General features: G+C 55.8%; 1 protein-coding gene across 1 annotated transcript in view; it reads left to right on the forward strand.

Annotated features, from left to right (window-relative positions):
• The window catches only part of MRS44_009504 (uncharacterized protein), a gene marked incomplete at both ends in the record, with an annotated part of 32,437 nt that extends 11,798 nt beyond the window's left edge, over nt 1-20,639 (forward strand). Inside the window, 2 exons of the mRNA XM_065621316.1 lie at nt 49-7,035; nt 7,092-20,639. Coding sequence (XP_065477388.1) covers nt 49-7,035; nt 7,092-20,639 — 20,535 coding nt within the window. The remainder of the gene's footprint in view (nt 1-48; nt 7,036-7,091) is intronic.
• Between the last annotated feature and the right edge of the window lie 4 nt (nt 20,640-20,643).

Here is a 20,643-nt window from a genome sequence, read left to right on the forward strand (position 1 = left end):
GATCGACCAGAAGAAACCCTGACGAACCACCCGCTGCACCGAGCACAGTCTCGACGCGTCGAGCGGCAGATCCGCGAGAGACTCCAGACGCTCCTGCCGGCCTACATGATCCCGGCCCAGATCATTGTTCTCGACAAGCTACCTCTAAGCGCGAATGGAAAGGTCGACCGGAAGCAGTTGGCGCAACGGGCTCAGACGGTACCCAAGGCGAAGCAAGTGTCTGCTCCTGTGGCCCCGCGCACAGAGATCGAAAGGGTGCTCTGCCAGGAGTTCTCAGACGTCCTAGGGGTTGATATCGGAATCATGGAAAACTTTTTCGATCTCGGTGGCCACTCGCTCATGGCAACAAAGCTAGCCGCACGCATCAGCCGCCGACTAGAGACTCACGTCTCCGTCAAGGAGATCTTCGACCATCCGCGAGTCTATGATCTTGTTCTCATAGTGCAGCAGGGATCAGCGCCTCATGATCCCATCGTCTCGACCAAATACACCGGGCCGGTGCCTCAGTCGTTTGCCCAGGGTCGTCTTTGGTTCCTCGACCAGCTCAACTTTGGTGCAACATGGTATCTCATGCCCCTTGCCGTTCGTCTTCGCGGTGCCTTGGACGTTCATGCTCTTACCGCGGCCTTGCTGGCCCTCGAGAGGCGTCACGAGCTCCTCCGCACCACGTTCTACGAACAAAACGGCGTCGGTATGCAAAAGGTCAATCCAGTTGTCACCGACACCCTGAGGATCATTGATCTCTCCGACGGCGACGGCGATTATCTCCCGACATTGAAGAAGGAGCAAACTGCTCCGTTCCATCTGGAAACCGAGCCCGGATGGCGCGTGGCTCTACTGCGCCTCGGGCCAGGCGACTACATCTTATCTATCGTCATGCATCACATTATTTCCGACGGCTGGTCTGTGGATGTTCTCTTCCAAGAGCTGGGCCAGTTCTATTCCGTGGCTGTCAAAGGCCACGATCCCCTATCGCAGACCGCACCCCTCCCGATCCATTATCGCGATTTTGCTCTGTGGCAGAAGAAGCCAACTCAAGAAAACGAACACGAGCGTCAGCTGCAATACTGGGTCGAGCAACTTGCAGATAGTGCCCCGGCTGAGCTGCTCACGGATCTGCCGCGGCCTTCGATCCTCTCTGGTGAGGCTGGGGAGATCTCAGTCACGATCGAGGGAACACTGTATAAGAACTTGGAGGAATTCTGCCGGGTCTATCGCGTCACCTCCTTCGTGGTGCTGCTTGCGGCCCTGCGCGCAGCCCACTATCGCCTCACAGGTTCCGAAGACGCAACTATCGGGACACCAATCGCCAATCGCAATCGACCTGAGCTTGAGCAGATAATCGGCTTCTTCGTCAATACACAATGTATACGCATTGCCGTCAACGAGGACGAGACCTTTGAGTCACTGGTGCAGCAGGTCCGGTCAACGGCGACAGCTGCATTCGCCCATCAGGACGTCCCGTTCGAGAAGATCGTCTCTACCCTTTTGCCCGGTTCCCGAGATGCATCCCGAAACCCACTTGTACAGCTCATGTTCGCGGTGCATTCGCAGAAGAACCTCGGTGAGCTGAAGCTGGAAAACGCTCACAGCGAGGTTGTTCCCACGGAGATCACGACCCGGTTCGATTTGGAATTCCACCTGTTCCAGCAAGATGGCAAACTTGAGGGCTCCATCCTCTATTCAACCGATCTCTTCGAAGCAGTCTCGGTCCAGAGTCTTCTCTCACTATTTCAGGAAATTCTGCGCCGAGGTTTGAACGGTCCGGATGTGCCCATCAGCACCCTACCACTTCAGGGTGGGATCGTCGACCTGCAAAGACAGGGCCTGTTGGATGTCCAGAAGACAGAATATCCTCGTGATTCCTCTGTGGTTGATGTATTCCATGAGCAGGTCTCGATCAACCCCGATTCCATTGCACTGATACATGGCTCGGAGAAGCTCAGCTACGCCCAGCTCGACAGGGAATCTGACAGGGTCGCCCGCTGGCTCCGTCACCGTTCCTTCAGCCCTAATACCTTGATTGCGGTGTTGGCGCCACGGTCTTGCGAGACGATCATCGCGTTCCTCGGAATCCTCAAGGCAAACCTTGCGTACCTACCTCTGGATGTCAAGGCTCCTGCTGCCCGCATCGATGCCATTGTATCGTCGCTACCCGGGAACAAGCTCATTCTGCTGGGCACAAACGTTACGCCGCCCAAGCTTCAGGAAGCGGGCATCGATTTCGTGCCCATCTGTGATACCTTGACTACACTCACCGACGGCACACTTCAAGATGGGCTTACCGTCGAGCGACCCTCTGCGCAAAGCCTTGCGTACGCCATGTTCACGTCTGGTTCTACCGGACGACCGAAGGGTGTTATGGTCCAGCACCGCAACATTGTCCGCTTGGTGAAGAACAGTAACGTCGTTGCCAAGCAGCCCGCAGCAGCTCGCATAGCACACATCTCCAATTTGGCGTTTGACGCCTCGTCTTGGGAGATCTATGCCCCGCTGCTCAACGGCGGCGTAATTGTGTGTATCGACTACTTCACAACGATTGATCCACAGGCTCTTCAAGAAGCCTTCCAGGAACACGAGATCCGCGGTGCCATGCTGCCGCCCTCGCTCCTCAAGCAGTGCCTACTTCAAGCCCCAGACATGATCAGCAGGCTCGACATCTTATTTGCTGCTGGTGATCGCTTTAATAGCGTGGATGCTCTCCAGGCCCAACGTCTCGTTGGCTCGGGCGTCTTCAATGCGTATGGTCCTACGGAGAATACGATTCTGAGCACCATCTACAACGTTGCTGAAAACGACTCCTTCGTTAACGGCGTTCCCATAGGCAGTGCTGTGAGCAACTCCGGAGCCTACATCATGGATAAAAACCAGCAGCTCGTGCCAGCTGGAGTCATGGGAGAACTGGTTGTTACTGGTGACGGTCTCGCCCGCGGCTATATGGATCCAAAGCTAGATGCAGACCGCTTCATCCGACTGACAGTCAACGGCAGCGAGCAAGTCAGGGCATATCGCACCGGCGACCGTGTGCGATACCGACCAAAGGACTTCCAGATCGAGTTCTTCGGTCGTATGGACCAGCAAATCAAGATCCGCGGCCACCGTATCGAGCCGGCTGAGGTGGAGCAGGCCTTCCTGCAAGATAGCTTCGTCGAGGACGTTGCCATCGTTATTCGGACCCCAGAAAACCAAGAGCCTGAGATGGTCGCCTTTGTCACTGCCAAGGGCGAGAACTCGGCGAGAGAAGAAGAAGCTGCAACCCAGATCGAAAGTTGGGAGGCGCATTTCGAGGGTGGTGCGTACGCCGACATCGAGGAGATCGAAAGCGAGGCACTTGGCTACGACTTTATGGGCTGGACGTCTATGTACGATGGCACTGAGATAGACAAGGACGAGATGAGAGAGTGGCTGCATGACACGATGCGCTCTCTCCTCGATGGAAAGCCGGCTGGTCGAGTTCTTGAGGTTGGTGCCGGTACCGGTATGATCATGTTCAACCTTGGCAGGTCACAAGGGCTCGAAAGGTATATTGGCCTCGAACCTGCACCGTCGGCCGCCGAGTTCGTCAACAACGCTGCAAAGTCATTTCCGGGTCTCGCGGGCAGGGCCGAAGTCCACGTCGGCACCGCTGCAGACGTCGGTACCCTGCAAGGCCTAACCTCAGACATGGCCGTCATCAACTCGGTGGCGCAGTACTTCCCAACGCCAGAGTACCTGGCCGAGACGATCAAATCACTTGTCCAAGTCCCGGGCATGAAGCGCATATACCTCGGAGATATGCGGTCCTGGGCCATGAACAGGGACTTCGCTGCCGCTCGCGCCGCCTATTCACTAGCCGGCAATGTCAGCAAAGACCGCATGAGACAGAAGATGATGGAGTTGGAGGAGAAAGAGGAAGAATTACTCGTTGACCCGGCCTTCTTCACTGCCTTGGCGAGCCAACTGCAAGATAGGATCCAACACGTTGAGATCCTACCCAAACGAATGAAGGCTACAAACGAGCTGAGCTCGTACCGATATGCTGCCGTGCTGCACATCGCCGACGAGCCCCTTCCTATCTACAAGATTGATCCCGAAGCTTGGATCAACTTTGAGGCGTCTCAACTGACCCGAGAGGCACTTGCACAAGTACTCAAGGAGAATCAGAATGCTGAGAGTGTGGCGATCAGCAACATTCCTTACAGCAAGACCGTTGTGGAACGTCACATTGTGCGGTCGCTTGACCAGGAAGACGCCAATGCCCCCGAGGAATCCATGGATGGCACCGACTGGATCTCGGCCGTACGCACAAGAGCTCAGCAGTGCCACACCCTCTCCGCAAGTGACCTATTCGATATTGCACAAGATGCTGGGTTTCGTGTTGAGGTCAGCTGGACCCGTCAACATTCGCAGCACGGTGCCCTGGATGCGGTGTTCCACCACCTGAAGCCCGCTACGGAGGACAGTCGCGTTTTGATCAAGTTCCCTACAGATCACCAAGGCCGGCCGCTCAAGAGCTTGACGAATCAACCGCTCCAGCGGGCCCAGAGTCGCCGAGCCGAGCTCTTGATCCGCGAGGCGCTGCAAACCCTGCTGCCCCCCTACATGATCCCCTCGCAAATCACGCTTCTCGACCGGATGCCACTCAATGCCAATGGCAAAGTCGACCGGAGAGAACTCGCTCGTCGGGCCAAAATCACACAGAAGATCAAACCGGTTGAGGACATCGTTCCCCCTCGGAACAGCGTCGAGGCTACGGTCTGCAAGGGCTTCACTGACGTGCTGGGCGTTGAAGTTGGGATAACAGACAATTTCTTCAATCTAGGCGGCCATTCGCTGATGGCAACGAAGTTGGCGGCGCGTCTAGGCCGTCAACTCAATACACGTATCTCAGTGAGAGACGTCTTCGATCAACCAGTCGTTGCTGATCTCGCCGCTGTGATCCAACGCAACTCGGCACCTCACGAGCCGATCAAGCCAGCAGACTACACAGGGCCCGTTCCCCAGTCATTCGCACAGGGACGTCTTTGGTTCCTCGATCAACTGAATGTCGGGGCGACGTGGTATCTTATGCCCCTTGGTATCCGCCTTCACGGATCTCTCCAGGTTGATGCCCTCGCTACCGCGATATCAGCCCTGGAGCAACGTCACGAGCCTCTCCGTACGACATTCCACGAGGAAGATGGCGTCGGTGTTCAGGTCGTGCGAGATCACCGGCCCAAGGATCTGAGAATCATCGACCTGTCCACTCAGCCAAAGGACGCCTATCTTGCCGTGTTGAAGCATGAGCAGACCACGCTCTTCAACCTCGCAACCGAGCCTGGCTGGCGCGTCGCTCTGATCAGGCTTGGGGAAGAAGAGCATATACTTTCCATTGTTATGCACCATATCATATCTGACGGCTGGTCAGTAGAGGTTCTGTTTGATGAGTTGCGCCGGTTCTACTCGGGTGCTCTTAGGCAGCAGGATCCTCTGGAGCAAATCTTACCTCTACCGATCCAGTACCGCGACTTTGCAGCATGGCAAAAGACTGAAGAGCAGGTTGCCGAGCATCAGCGGCAGTTGAACTACTGGACGGAGCACCTTGCTGACAGCACCCCTGCGGAGCTGTTAACTGACCTCCCTCGACCTTCTATCTTGTCCGGCCGTGCCAATGAGCTACCCCTTACCATCGAGGGGCGTCTTCATGACAAGTTGCGCACTTTCTGCCGAGTTCACCAAGCCACGCCGTTCGTCATTCTCCTTGCGGCCCTGAGGGCAACACATTACCGTCTTACAGGGGCTGAAGATGCCACGCTTGGAACGCCAATTGCTAACCGTAACCGACCGGAACTCGAGAACATGATCGGCTTCTTTGTTAATACGCAGTGTATGCGCATTGCTATTGAGGAGAATGATAACTTCGAGTCCCTTGTCCGCCGAGTACGATCGACTGCAACATCCGCTTTCGCGAACCAAGACGTTCCATTCGAATCCATTGTCTCGTCTCTTCTGCCTGGATCCAGGGACGCCTCGCGCAATCCATTAGTGCAGGTCATTCTGGCTGTTCACTCTCAGCAGGATCTGGGTAAACTCACCTTGGAAGGCCTCAGAGATGAAGCTGTGGACTCCGCTATTTCAACTCGCTTCGATGTGGAGTTCCATCTTTTCGAGCACGCAGACAGGCTCAGCGGTAGCGTGCTTTACGCAAAGGAACTGTTCGAGCTGCGCACGATCGAATCAGTCGTCTCCGTTTTCCTGGAGACTCTGCGGCGGGCTCTCGACCAGCCACTGACTCCCATCGCTGTCTTGCCGCTGACTGATGGAGTCGGGGAGATCGCAAGCAAGGGGCTCCTTGATGTGCCCAGGACAGACTATCCACGAGATGCAAATATCGTCGAGGTCTTCCAGCAGCACGTTCGCGCTACCCCAGACACCATCGCCGTCAAGGACGCTACTTCCACACTGACGTATGCTCAGCTAGATCAGCAGTCTGATCGACTGGCTGTCTGGTTGAGTCGCCGGCACCTCGTGCCCGAAACGCTGGTGGGTGTCCTTGCGCCGCGGTCATGCGAGACCATTATCGCAATGTTTGGCATTATGAAGGCCAACCTCGCCTACTTGCCTTTGGATATCAACTCGCCTGCTGCTCGACTCCGCAGCATTCTCTCAGCCGTAGATGGGAACAAGCTTGTTTTGCTCGGCAGTGGTGTCACAGCCCCCGAGCAAGAGAACCCCGAGGTGGAAGCTGTCGGGATTCAAGACATCTTGGCCGGCACTGGACTAGACAAGACACAAGGCAGCAACGCCCGACCCTCGGCAACGAGCCTTGCCTATGTCATCTTCACCTCTGGTTCAACCGGCAAGCCCAAGGGCGTCATGGTCGAACATCGTAGCGTTACAAGATTGGCAAAGCCCAGCAACGTCATCTCCAAGCTACCACGAGGAGCCAGGGTGGCGCACCTCGCCAACATTGCCTTCGATGCCTCGATCTGGGAAATTGCCACAACTCTTCTGAACGGAGCCACGCTTGTTTGTCTCGACTATCACACAGTTCTCGACTGCAGGACTCTGAAAGAAGTCTTCAAAGGGAAAGCATCACCGTTGTCACACTGATGCCTGCGCTCCTCAAGCAGTGCGTGGCCGAAATACCCGAGACCCTCGCAAACCTCGACCTCCTGTACACCGGTGGAGATCGAGTGCGTGGTCACGATGCTATGCGGGCTCGCTCGCTAGTCAAGATCGGCATGCTCAGCGGTTACGGCCCTACAGAGAACACCGTCATCAGCACCATCTACGAAGTTGAAGGAGACGAGATGTTTGTGAATGGTGTGCCCATCGGCAAGACTGTAAGCAACTCCGGGGCATATGTTATGGACAGGAATCAGCAGCTGGTGCCTAGTGGCGTGATTGGTGAGCTTGTGGTCACTGGAGATGGCCTAGCTCGCGGATACACTGATCCATCCCTGAACAAGAACCGCTTCATTCACATCACTGTCAATGGAGAGAGTGTCAGGGCATATCGGACTGGCGATCGGGTAAGATACCGGCCTAAGGATCTGCAGCTTGAATTCTTTGGCCGCATGGACCAGCAGGTCAAGATCCGGGGCCATCGAATCGAGCCGGGCGAGGTGGAGAGCGCATTGCTCAGTCACAGCTCGGTACAAGACGCCGCGGTCGTCGTTTGCGCGCCAGCAGATCAAGACTCGGGCGCGGAAATGATCGGATTCGTTGCCGCCCGGAATACCGAAGACGAAGACGTCCAGGAGGAAGAAGCAGTCGATCAGGTTCAAGGGTGGGAGACGCACTTCGAAACGGCCGCATATTCAGAAGTCAAGGACATTCGACAGTCAGAAATCGGCAACGACTTCATGGGCTGGACTTCTATGTATGACGGCAGCGAGATCGACAAGACGGACATGCACGAGTGGCTCAATGACACTATGCGTATGATACTCGACGCCAGAGAGCCGGGCCATGTACTGGAGATCGGTACCGGTACCGGCATGATCATGTTCAACCTTGCCAAGTGTCCTGGCCTGAAGGGCTACGTCGGTTTCGAGCCTTCAAAGTCGGCGGCCCAATTCGTCAATGATGCAGCCCAATCATTCCCGGCTCTGAAGGATGGCCGGTCAATAGTCCATGTGGGCACGGCAACAGACATCAACAAGGCCGGGCCGATTCAACCACGCCTCGTCGTTATCAACTCGGTAGCGCAGTATTTCCCCACGCCAGAGTACCTCTTCAGTGTCGTGGAGGCCCTTGTACAGATCCCAAGCGTGGAACGCATCGTTTTTGGTGACATGAGAACCAACGCCATCAACAGAGACTTCGTCGCAAGCCGAGCATTGCACACCCTCGGCGAGAAAGCAAACAAGCGCCTGGTCCGCCAGATGATCTATGAGCTCGAAGCCAACGAAGAGGAACTTCTGACGGACCCTGCATTCTTTACATCCTTGCGTACGCGCTTGGGCGAGAAGATCAAGCACGTCGAAATTCTCCCCAAGACCATGAAGGCTATCAACGAGCTCAGCAAGTACCGATATGCCGCAGTACTACATGTGCGTGGCTCGAGGGAGCAATCAACTATACACCAAGTCTCTCCCAACGCCTGGATAGACTTTGCGGCAGACGGTCTCGATCGGCAGACCCTCATCAACTTGCTGAAGGAGCGCAAGGATACCGGGACCATCGCTATCGGTAATATCCCGTACAGCAAGACCATTGTTGAGCGGTTCGTCAACAAGTCACTGAGCGAGGATGATATGGAGGAAGGCCAGAACTCACTGGATGGATCAGCTTGGGTTGCAGCCGTCCGGATAGCCGCTCAAAGCTGCCCATCACTCGATGCAATGGATATCAAGGACATTGCTCAAGAGGCGGGATACCAGGTCGAAGTCAGTTGGGCGCGTCAATGGTCTCAGAATGGCGCGCTCGATGCCATCTTCCATCACTTCGAACCGCCCAAGGATGGTTCCCGCACACTTATTGAGTTCCCGACGGATTACGAAGGCCGGAATGTGAACACCTTGACAAACCGTCCCCTGAACCGAATTCAAAGCCGCCGTCTTGGGACGCAGATCCGCGAGAAGCTGCAGACCCTCCTGCCGTCTTACATGATCCCATCGCGCATCATGGTCCTTGATCAGATGCCTGTCAACAACAACGGCAAGATTGACCGCAAGGAGCTTGTGCGGAGAGCTGTCGTGGCCCCGAAGCCAAGGTCAGCGGCTACTCGGGTAGCCCCCCGCAATGAGATCGAGGCTATTCTGAGAGACGAATTCGAGGACGTGCTCGGAACAGAAGTCAGCGTGCTGGATAACTTCTTTGATCTCGGTGGGCACTCACTTATGGCCACGAAGCTCGCCGCCCGCGTTAGCCGCCGCCTTGATGCCCATATTTCCATCAAAGATGTCTTTGATCAGCCGGTGCTGGCGGATCTTGCGGCGTCCATTCAGAGAGAATCGGCTCCTCATGACCCGATTCCGCAGAGGCCTTACACTGGGCCGGCTGAACAGTCATTTGCCCAAGGTCGCCTATGGTTCCTTGACCAGCTCAACCTTGGTGCGACCTGGTACCTGATGCCTTTAGCCATCCGTATCCGTGGCCAGTTGAGGGTAGCCGCGTTGTCTGCCGCGCTCTTCGCCCTGGAGAGACGACATGAGACCTTGAGAACCACCTTTGAAGAAAGCGACGGCGTTGGCGTGCAAATTGTCCGAGAGCCTCGCAACTCAGACCTTCGAGTTCATGACGTTTCTACCAGAGACGACGGGGAGTACCTTGAGGTGCTCAGGAGAGAACAAACTGTGCCCTTCGACCTCTCGTCAGAGCCTGGCTGGAGGGTTTGCCTGATCAAGACGGGCGAAGAGGATCATGTGCTATCCATCGTCATGCATCATATCATTTACGATGGCTGGTCCGTGGACATTCTTCGTGGAGAGTTGGGTCAATTCTATTCCGCTGCCCTACGCGGCCAGGACCCCTTGCTGCACGCCAACCCCCTCCCTATTCAATACCGGGATTTCGCGGCATGGCAAAAGCAGGCAAAACAGGTCGAAGAGCATCAGCGTCAACTTGAGTACTGGTCGAGACAGCTCGTTGATAGCACTCCAGCTGAGCTCTTGACGGATCTGCCTCGCCCGTCTATCTTGTCCGGTCGTGCCGGGTCGGTGGATGTCACCATCGAAGGCTCTGTTTATGGCGCTCTTCAGTCATTCTGCCGCACGCGTTCGGTAACCACATTCGTTGTGCTTCTGGCCGTGTTCCGGATCGCGCATTTCCGTCTCACCGCTGTCGACGACGCGACTGTCGGCACGCCCATTGCAAACCGTAACCGTCCTGAGCTTGAAACGTTGGTTGGCTGCTTCGTAAACACGCAGTGTATGCGCATCAGCATAGCCGACGACGACAACTTTGAAGCTCTTGTGAGACAGGTGCGTAATGTTGCAACGGCAGCTTACGCGAACCAAGATGTTCCTTTCGAACGGATCGTGTCCGCCCTGGTTCCAGGGTCGAGAAACACATCGCGCAACCCCCTGGTTCAGCTCATGTTTGCTGTCCAGTCCGTGGAAGATTATGACCAGGTTCGACTCGAGGGCCTGGAGAGCGTCATGATGCCTGGAGAAGCCTCCACACGCTTTGATATGGAATTCCACCTTGTCCCCGGCGATCAGAAGCTTACGGGCAGCGTTCTTTACTCATCAGACCTTTTTGAACAAGGGACCATTCAGAACTTCGTCGACATCTTCCAAGAATGTCTTCGCTCCGTCCTGGACCAGCCATTGACCCCAATCTCGGTTCTTCCCTTCAGCAACGCCATTTCAAGCCTCGAGAGCTTGGATCTCCTGGAGATGCCGACCACAGACTACCCCCGGGATCGCACAGTCGTCGATCTCTTCCGAGAGCAAGCGGCAATCTGCCCTGACAGCATCGCCATCAAAGACTCGTCGTCGCAACTGACATATGCTCAACTTGATGAGCAATCTGACCGTGTTGCCGCCTGGCTGCACGAGCGCCACATGCCGGCCGAGTCTTTGGTCGGTGTACTGTCGCCACGGTCGTGCGAGACCATCATCGCGTACTTTGGCATCATGAAGGCAAACCTGGCTTACCTGCCGTTGGATGCCTATGCGCCAGATGCCCGTTTGGCGGCTATCCTGGATACAGTCGAAGGCGAAAGACTGCTTCTGTTGGGCGCAGGTATCCCTCAGCCCGGCATCCAGATCCCTCGCCTGTCAACAGCATACATCGCGGAGGCACTGAACCATGCCACGACCGTCGATGTTACTTCCATCCCACAGCCCTCGGCCACCAGCCTTGCGTACGTCATTTTCACTTCGGGATCTACTGGCAAGCCCAAGGGTGTCATGATCGAGCATCGCGGCATCGTGCGCCTGGTCAGAGATACCAACGTCAACGTGTTCCCGGAATCGGGATCAGCTTTGCCCGTCTCTCACTTCTCCAACCTCGCCTGGGATGCGGCGACTTGGGAGATCTACACTGCCGTGCTCAATGGAGGGACCGTTGTGTGCATTGACCGAGACACCATGCTGGACATAACCGCGTTGAACTCGACATTCCGGAAGGAGAACGTTCGGGCTGCCTTCTTCACCCCTGCCTTCCTGAAGCAATGCCTCGCCGAGACGCCAGAGCTGGTCGCCAACCTAGAGATCCTTCACACGGCAGGTGATCGTCTCGATCCTGCAGATGCCAACCTGGCTGGAAAGACAGCCAAGGGTGGTATCTTCAACGTCCTCGGTCACACAGAGAACACTGCCTATAGTACCTTCTACCCTGTAGTTGGTGAGGAGACGTTCGTCAATGGTGTCCCCGTCGGTCGCGGCATCAGCAACTCCCATGCATACATCATTGACCGACACCAGAAGCTCGTACCCGCAGGTGTCATGGGAGAGCTTGTTCTCACTGGCGACGGTGTCGGGCGAGGCTACACCGACTCTGCGCTGAACAAGGATCGATTCGTTTACATAAACATCAACGGCAAAAGCACATGGTCGTACCGCACAGGCGACAAGGCACGTTATCGACCAAAGGACGGCCAGCTGGAATTCTTTGGCCGCATGGACCAAATGGTCAAGATCCGCGGTGTTCGAATTGAACCCGGTGAAGTTGAGCTCACCCTGCTCGACCACAAGTCCGTGCTGGCCGCGACTGTGGTGGTTAGAAGACCACCCAACGGCGACCCAGAGATGATCGCCTTCATCACCATCGACGCCGAAGACGACGTGCAGACCCACAAGGCCATCTACAAGCACCTCCAGGGTATCTTGCCCGCGTACATGATTCCCTCACACCTTGTCATCCTTGACCAGATGCCGGTCACCGACAACGGCAAGGTCGATCGCAAGGATCTCGCACTCAGAGCACAGACAGTACAGAAGACCAGATCTACCGCTGCAAGGGTACCACCTCGTGACGAGGTCGAGGCTGTTCTTTGCGAAGAGTACAGCAACTTGCTTGAGGTCGAGGTTGGCATTACCGACGGATTCTTCGACCTGGGTGGACATTCGCTCCTCGCCACCAAGCTTGCGGCCCGCCTGAGCCGACAACTCAATACTCGCGTGTCTGTCAAGGATGTCTTTGACCAGCCAATACTCGCTGACCTCGCTGATATCATCCGCCGCGGTTCCCAACGCCACGATCCGATTCCTGCCACTCAATACACGGGCCCTGTCGAACAGTCGTTTGCTCAGGGTCGCCTGTGGTTCTTGGAACAACTGAACCTAGGTGCCAGCTGGTACTTGATGCCCTTCGCGATCCGGATGCGTGGGCCCCTCCAGACAAAGGCACTGGCTGTTGCACTGAACGCCTTGGTGCACCGGCATGAGGCGTTGCGGACGACGTTTGAGGACCACGATGGGGTTGGTGTCCAGGTCATTCAACCAAAGTCAAGCCAAGACCTGCGGATCATCGATCTTTCAGACGCTGTAGATGACACTGCCTATCTCGCCGCGCTCGAGGGGGAACAGACAACAGCCTTCGACCTGACCTCTGAACCAGGGTGGAGAGTGTCACTCTTGCGCCTAGGTGGCGATGATTATATCCTTTCCATCGTCATGCACCACATCATCTCTGATGGCTGGACTGTTGATGTGCTACGACAAGAACTCGGCCAGTTCTATTCAGCTGCGATCAGGGGCCAAGAGCCTTTATCGCAGGCTAAGCCCCTCCCTATTCAATACCGCGACTTTGCTGTTTGGCAGAGGCAGGAGAAACAGATCAAGGAGCAAGCGAAGCAGCTCGAGTATTGGTCACAGCAGCTCGCAGATAGCACCCCCTGCGCGTTCCTGACGGACCTCCCTCGGCCCTCTATTCTGTCTGGTGAAGCTGACGCCGTTCCTATCGCGATCGATGGCGCGGTGTATCAGCTCCTTACTGATTTCTGCCGGACGCACCAAGTCACATCGTTCTCAGTCCTGCTCGCAGCCTTCCGCACTGCCCACTACCGCCTTACCGGGACACTTGATGCGACGGTTGGCACACCAATCGCTAACCGGAACCGGCCAGAGTTAGAAAGTCTGATCGGTTTCTTCGTCAACACGCAGTGTATGAGGATAACAGTCAGTGAGACTGAAACCTTTGAGTCACTAGTCCAGCAAGTCCGCTTGACTACGACAGAAGCCTTTGCGAACCAAGATGTGCCGTTTGAGCAGATTGTGTCAACCCTTCTTCCTGGATCACGAGACACGTCAAGGAACCCGCTTGTGCAGGTCATGTTTGCCCTGCAATCACAGCAAGACCTCGGAAGAATCCAGCTGGAAGGTATGACGGACGAAGCCATGGAAACCCCGCTGTCGACGAGGCTCGACCTTGAGGTTCACCTCTTCCAGGAGGCTGGAAAGCTGAGCGGCAGCCTCTTGTACTCTACAGACCTCTTCGAGGTCGAGACGATTCGTGGAATCGTTGATGTGTTCCTGGAGATCCTGCGCCGCGGCCTTGAGCAACCCAACCAGCGACTGATGTCCATGCCAATTACCGATGGCATCACAAAGCTACGAGACCAGGGTCTCCTAACAGTGGCGAAACCAGCCTACTCTCGCGACTCGAGTGTCATAGATCTGTTCAGACAGCAGGTTGTCGCCGCACCGGATGCCATCGCTGTGTGGGATTCCTCCTCGACATTGACCTATGCCGACCTTGATGCGCAATCGAACAAGCTTGCCCACTGGCTGTGCCAGCGCAACATGGCCCCTGAGACCTTGGTACCTGTATTCGCGCCACGCTCATGCCTCACCATCGTCGCATTCCTCGGTGTTTTGAAGGCTAATCTAGCCTATCTACCCTTGGATGTCAATGCGCCTGCTGCTCGTATCGAGGCTATCCTGTCAGCAGTACCAGGCCACAAGCTGGTCCTGGTGCGGGCTGATGGACCCGAGCTTGGCCTGACGATGGCTGATACTGAACTGGTGCCGATCGACGAGGCAATTGCATCTAGTTCATCCGGTGACCATGAGCAGATCTCTGCGTCCGGCCCTTCTGCCACAAGTCTCGCCTACGTGATGTTCACGTCAGGGTCTACTGGGAAACCAAAGGGTGTCATGATTGACCACCGCTGCATCATCCGACTTGTCACGAACAGCGATGTTGTTGCCACTCTGCCTACGCCAGTCCGGATGGCGAATGTATCAAACCTTGCCTTTGACATCTCGGTACAAGAAATCTACACGGCGCTCCTAAACGGTGGCACCCTGGTCTGCTTAGACTATCTGACGCTGTTGGACAGCAAAAAGCTTTACAACGTTTTTGTGGAAGCACAGGTCAACGCCGCCATGTTCTCGCCGGTTCTCCTCAAACAATGTCTTGGAAACATGCCCGCCATCATCAGCCGCCTGAGTGTTCTCTTTAACGTTGGTGATAGGCTGGATGCCCACGATGCTGTGGCTGCATCGGGCCTGATCCAAGACGCCGTATACAACGCCTACGGTCCCACGGAGAACGGCATGCAGAGCACGATGTACAAGGTTGACGTCAATGAGCATTTCGTCAACGGCGTCCCGATCGGTCGATCCGTCACCAACTCTGGGGCTTACATCATGGACGGCAATCAACAGCTCGTATCTCCCGGTGTGATGGGAGAAATTGTCGTTACCGGTGATGGTCTTGCCCGTGGCTATACAGACTCAGCCCTAGACAAGGACCGGTTTGTTCGCGTCACGATCGATGGTGAGGAAAACATCAAGGCATACCGAACCGGTGATCGAGTGCGCTACCGGGCCAAGGACTTTGAGATCGAGTTCTTCGGCCGCATGGATCAACAGGTGAAGATTCGTGGTCACCGCATTGAGCCAGCAGAAGTGGAACATGCACTGCTCGGCCACGACTTGGTTCACGATGCAGCTGTTGTGCTTCGAAAGCCAGCAAATCAAGAACCCGAGATGATTGCTTTCATCACCAGCCAGGAAGACGAGGCCATCGAGCAACATGAGTCAAACAAGCAGGTCCAAGGCTGGGGAGAGCATTTCGACGGAAGCAGGTATGCTGATATCAAGGATCTCGACACTTCCACCTTTGGTCACGACTTTTTGGGATGGACATCTATGTATGACGGAGTCGACATTCCCGTCAACGAGATGAAAGAGTGGCTTGATGAAACCATGGCCTCCCTCCTAGACAACCGCCCACCTGGTCATACCCTCGAGATCGGAGCCGGAACTGGCATGATTCTATCTAACCTGGGCAAAGTCGACGGCCTGCAGAAGTACGTCGGTCTTGATCCGGCTCCCTCAGCCGCAATCTTTGTCAACGAAGCCGTCAAGTCTCTGCCAAGTCTAGCCGGCAAGGCCCGGGTACTTGTTGGAACTGCCCTGGATATCGGCTCTCTGGACAAGAATGAGATCCAACCTGAGCTTGTGGTTATCAACTCGGTGGCCCAGTACTTCCCCACATCAGAGTACTTGATCAAGGTGGTCAAGGCTGTTGTGGAAGTGCCCAGCGTCAAGCGTGTTTTCTTTGGCGACATCAGATCCCAGGCCCTCAACAGGGACTTCCTTGCTGCTCGCGCCGTTCGTGCGTTGAGTGACAACGCCAGCAAAGAGAAGATCCGAGAAAAGATCGCAGAGCTTGAAGAGAGTGAAGAAGAACTTCTCGTGGACCCAGCCTTCTTCGTGAGCCTGGGAAGCCAGCTGCCCAACATCAAGCACGTCGAGATCCTGCCCAAGCTGATGAAGGCCACCAACGAGCTGAGCTCGTACAGATACGCTGCCGTTCTACACATCAGCCACGACGAAGAGGAGCAGCTGGTCATACGGGATATCGATCCCACAGCATGGGTTGACTTTGCAGCAACGCAAAAGGACTCTCAAGGTCTGAGAAACCTTCTACAACAAGGACGGGATGCTGTGATGATCGCGGTCGGGAACATCCCGTACAGCAAGACCATAGTGGAGCGACACATTATGAACTCTCTTGACCAAGATCACGTCAGCTCACTCGACGGGACATCCTGGATCTCAGATGCTCGATCAGCCGCTGCAATTTGCACTTCATTCGACGCACTCACCCTCACGCAGTTGGCCAAGGAGGAGGGATTCCGGGTAGAGCTGAGCTGGGCGCGACAGGCATCCCAAAACGGCGCCCTCGATGCAGTTTTTCACCGTCTTGCAGCAACCGATGCAGATTGCGAGCGCAGTCGTGTCCTGGTACACTTCCCTACCGACCATCAAGGTCGACAACTTCGAACCCTGACGAACCGGCCACTGCAGCGAGCTCAGAGCCGCCGTATCGAGTCACAGGTCTTCGAGGCACTGCAGACAGCACTGCCGGCTTACATGGTCCCATCGCGCATCATCGTGCTCCCGCAGATGCCGACCAACGCCAACGGCAAAGTGGACAGGAAACAGCTCACTCGCCGTGCGCAGGTTGTGGCCAAGAGGAAGGCAGTATCGGCGCGAGTTGCGCCTCGTAATGACACCGAGATGGTTCTTTGCGAGGAGTACGCAGATATCCTAGGAACTGAAGTTGGCATCACGGATAATTTCTTCGACATGGGCGGGCATTCACTCATGGCTACGAAGCTCGCAGCCCGACTAAGCCGTCGACTAGATACCCGGGTTACCGTCAAGGAGGTGTTCGATAAACCCGTCCTGGCTGACCTCGCTGCTTCGATCGAACAGGGCTCGACTCCTCATCTGCCCATTGTCTCATCGGTGTATTCCGGACCGGTGGAGCAGTCGTATGCCCAAGGTCGCTTGTGGTTCTTGGCTCAGTTCAACCTCAACTCGACGTGGTACCACATGTCGCTGGCGATGAGGCTGCTCGGGCCGCTCAACATGGACGCGCTGGACGTGGCCCTGCGGGCGCTGGAGCAGCGACACGAGACGCTCCGCACAACCTTTGAGGCTCAAGACGACATCGGCGTCCAGGTCGTTCATGAGGCCGGAACGAAGAGGCTCAAGGTCCTTGATCTATCAGACAAGAACGAGAAGGAGCACATGGCTGCGCTGGAGAAAGAACAGATGAGGCCGTTCAGTCTTGCTTCAGAGCCAGGTTGGAGGGTTATCCTGCTTCGCCTTGGCCCAAAGGAGTATATCCTCTCCCTCGTCATGCATCACATCATCTCGGACGGCTGGTCCGTTGACATCCTGAGACAGGAGCTCGGCCAATTCTACTCAGCCGCTTTACGTGGCAGGGATCCGTTATCTCAGGTCAAGCCCCTCCCAATACAATATCGTGACTTTGCGGCTTGGCAGAAGGAAGCTGCCCAAGTTGCCGAGCATGAGAGGCAGCTCGCGTACTGGGAGAATCAGTTAAATGACAGTACTCCCGGTGAGCTTCTGACCGACTTCCCCCGCCCACAGGTCCTGAGTGGGAAGGCTGGTGTCATCCCCGTCACCATTGAGGGGCCGGTCTACGAGAGGCTCCTGAAGTTCTCCAAGGAGCGCCAGGTAACTCTGTTCTCGGTCCTATTAGCAGCGTTCCGGGCCACGCACTATCGTCTCACTGGTGCAGAGGATGCTACCATCGGTACGCCAATCGCAAATCGCAACCGGCCAGAACTCGAGCATATCATTGGATTCTTCGTCAACTCCCAATGCATGCGTCTTCTCCTCGATACCAGCAGCACATTCGAATCCCTTGTCCAGCATGTCCGGTCCGTGGCTACAGATGCCTATTCGAATCAGGATATCCCCTTCGAACGCATCGTCTCGGCACTTCTCCCCGGCTCGAGAGATGCCTCACGAAGCCCACTAATCCAGCTCATGTTTGCCTTGCACTCACAGCCAGATCTCGGGAACATTACCCTCGAAGGACTCGAGCATGAGCGCCTGCCAACAAGCGTCGCAACACGGTTCGACATGGAGTTCCACCTGTTCCAAGAGCCTAACAAGCTGAGCGGTTCAATACTCTTTGCCGATGAGCTCTTCCAGCCTGAAACAATCAACAGCGTCGTTACTGTGTTCCAGGAGATACTCCGACGCGGCCTCGACCAACCCCAAGTCTCCATTTCTACCATGCCCCTGACTGATGGGCTGATTGATCTCGAGAAACTGGGCTTGCTGGAGATCGAGAGCACCAACTTCCCCCGCGACTGCTCAGTTGTCGACGTCTTCCGACAGCAGGTGGCTGCCAATCCAGATGCACCCGCTGTCGTGGATTCGGAGACATCCATGAGCTACACCTCGCTAGATCAGAAGTCTGACCAGATTGCTGCCTGGTTACACGCTCAAGGCCTCCGCCCTGAGTCATTGATCTGCGTCATGGCGCCACGATCTTGCGAAACGATCGTCTCCTTATTCGGTGTCTTGAAGGCTGGCTACGCCTACCTGCCTCTGGATGTGAATGCCCCTGCAGCTCGAATCCAATCGATCCTATCCGAGGTTGAAGGAAAAAGACTAGTACTGCTAGGATCAGGGACAGACATGCCTCAAAGCGACCGGATGGACGTTGAAACCGCCCGAATTCAGGACATCCTAACGAACACCAAGGTCGAGATCTCTGATCCCATCGGCAGGCCATCGGCAGCTAGCCTTGCCTATGTCATCTTCACATCCGGGTCAACTGGCCGTCCCAAGGGCGTGATGATCGAGCATCGCAGCATTCTGCGCCTTGTCAAGCAGTCCAATGTTACGTCTCGGCTGCCGCAGGATCTGCGCATGGCGCACATCTCCAACCTGGCCTTTGACGCGTCTATCTGGGAGATATTCACGGCAATTCTGAATGGCGGCGCCCTTATTTGCATTGACTACTTCACTCTGCTGGATAGTCATGCCCTTCGGACGACATTCAAAAAAGCCAGGGTCAATGCTACCCTATTCGCGCCGGCCTTGCTCAAGGAATGCCTCAATCACGCGCCGACCTTGTTTGAGGGTCTCGAAGTGCTCTATATCGGTGGCGACCGACTCGATGCCACCGACGCAGCCAAGATACAAGCCCTTGTGAAGGGCACGGTCTACAACGCGTACGGGCCGACAGAGAACACAGTCATGAGCACCATCTGCAGCCTCACAGATGCAGAGTCTTATGCCAACGGTGTGCCAATTGGAAATGCTGTGAGCAACTCTGGCGCTTATATTATGGACCAAGAGCAGCGCCTCGTTCCTCCCGGTGTTATGGGAGAGCTCGTTGTGAGCGGCGATGGCCTCGCCCGTGGCTACACTAACTCGACCCTCAATGCTGGTCGTTTCGTTGATATTGTCATCAACGATCAGAAAACCCGCGCATACCGGACCGGAGATCGCACTCGTTGCCGACCCAAGGATGGTAGCATCGAGTTCTTCGGCCGTATGGATCAGCAAGTTAAAATCCGTGGTCATCGAGTTGAGCCCGCCGAGGTCGAGCAAGCCATGCTCGGCAACAAGGCTATCCGTGATGCAGCAGTTGTTGTTCAGGCGGTGGATGGCCAGGAAACGGAGATGATCGGCTTTGTTTCCATGGCCAGCGACAGATCCAGCGAAGAGGAGGATGAGGCCACCAACCAAGTGCAGGAGTGGGAAGACCACTTCGAAAGCACCGCCTACGCTGGCATCAAGGCCATCGACCAGGCTACCCTCGGACGCGACTTCACTTCATGGACCTCGATGTACAACGGCAACTTGATTGACAAGGCCGAAATGGAGGAGTGGCTTGACGATACAATACAATCCCTCCTTGACAAGGAGGACCCAGGTCGTGTGCTTGAGATCGGAACAGGTACCGGCATGGTTCTATTCAATTTGCCCAAGGACGATGGCCTCAAGAGCTATGTCGGTATAGAGCCTTCACGATCTGCAGTCTTGTTCGTCGAAAAAGCAGCCCAAGATTTCCCAGGTCTGCAAGGAAAGACGCAAATCCTTGTCGGCACAGCCGAGGACATCAAGCTGGTCAAGGACTTCCACCCTGACGTGGTTGTCATCAACTCGGTAGCCCAATATTTCCCGAGCCGGAACTACCTTGCACAGATAGCGAGCGAGCTGATCCACATGACCAGCGTCAGGACGATCTTCTTCGGAGATATGCGATCCTGGGCCACCAACAGGGATTTCCTCGTGTCTCGAGCTCTCTACACGCTAGGTGGCAAGGCTACAAAGGATCAGATTCGCCGGGAGGTTGCCCGACTGGAGGAGAACGAAGATGAGTTGCTTGTTGACCCAGCATTCTTCACCTCTTTGACCAGCCAATGGCCCGGCAAGGTCAAGCATGTCGAGATCTTGCCGAAGCGGATGAGGGCGAGCAATGAACTGAGCTCCTGACCGA

The sequence above is a fragment of the Fusarium solani genome, assembly GCF_023522795.1.
Source record: "Fusarium solani strain SB1 chromosome Unknown bctg00000005, whole genome shotgun sequence".
NCBI classification, from domain to species: domain Eukaryota; kingdom Fungi; phylum Ascomycota; class Sordariomycetes; order Hypocreales; family Nectriaceae; genus Fusarium; species Fusarium solani.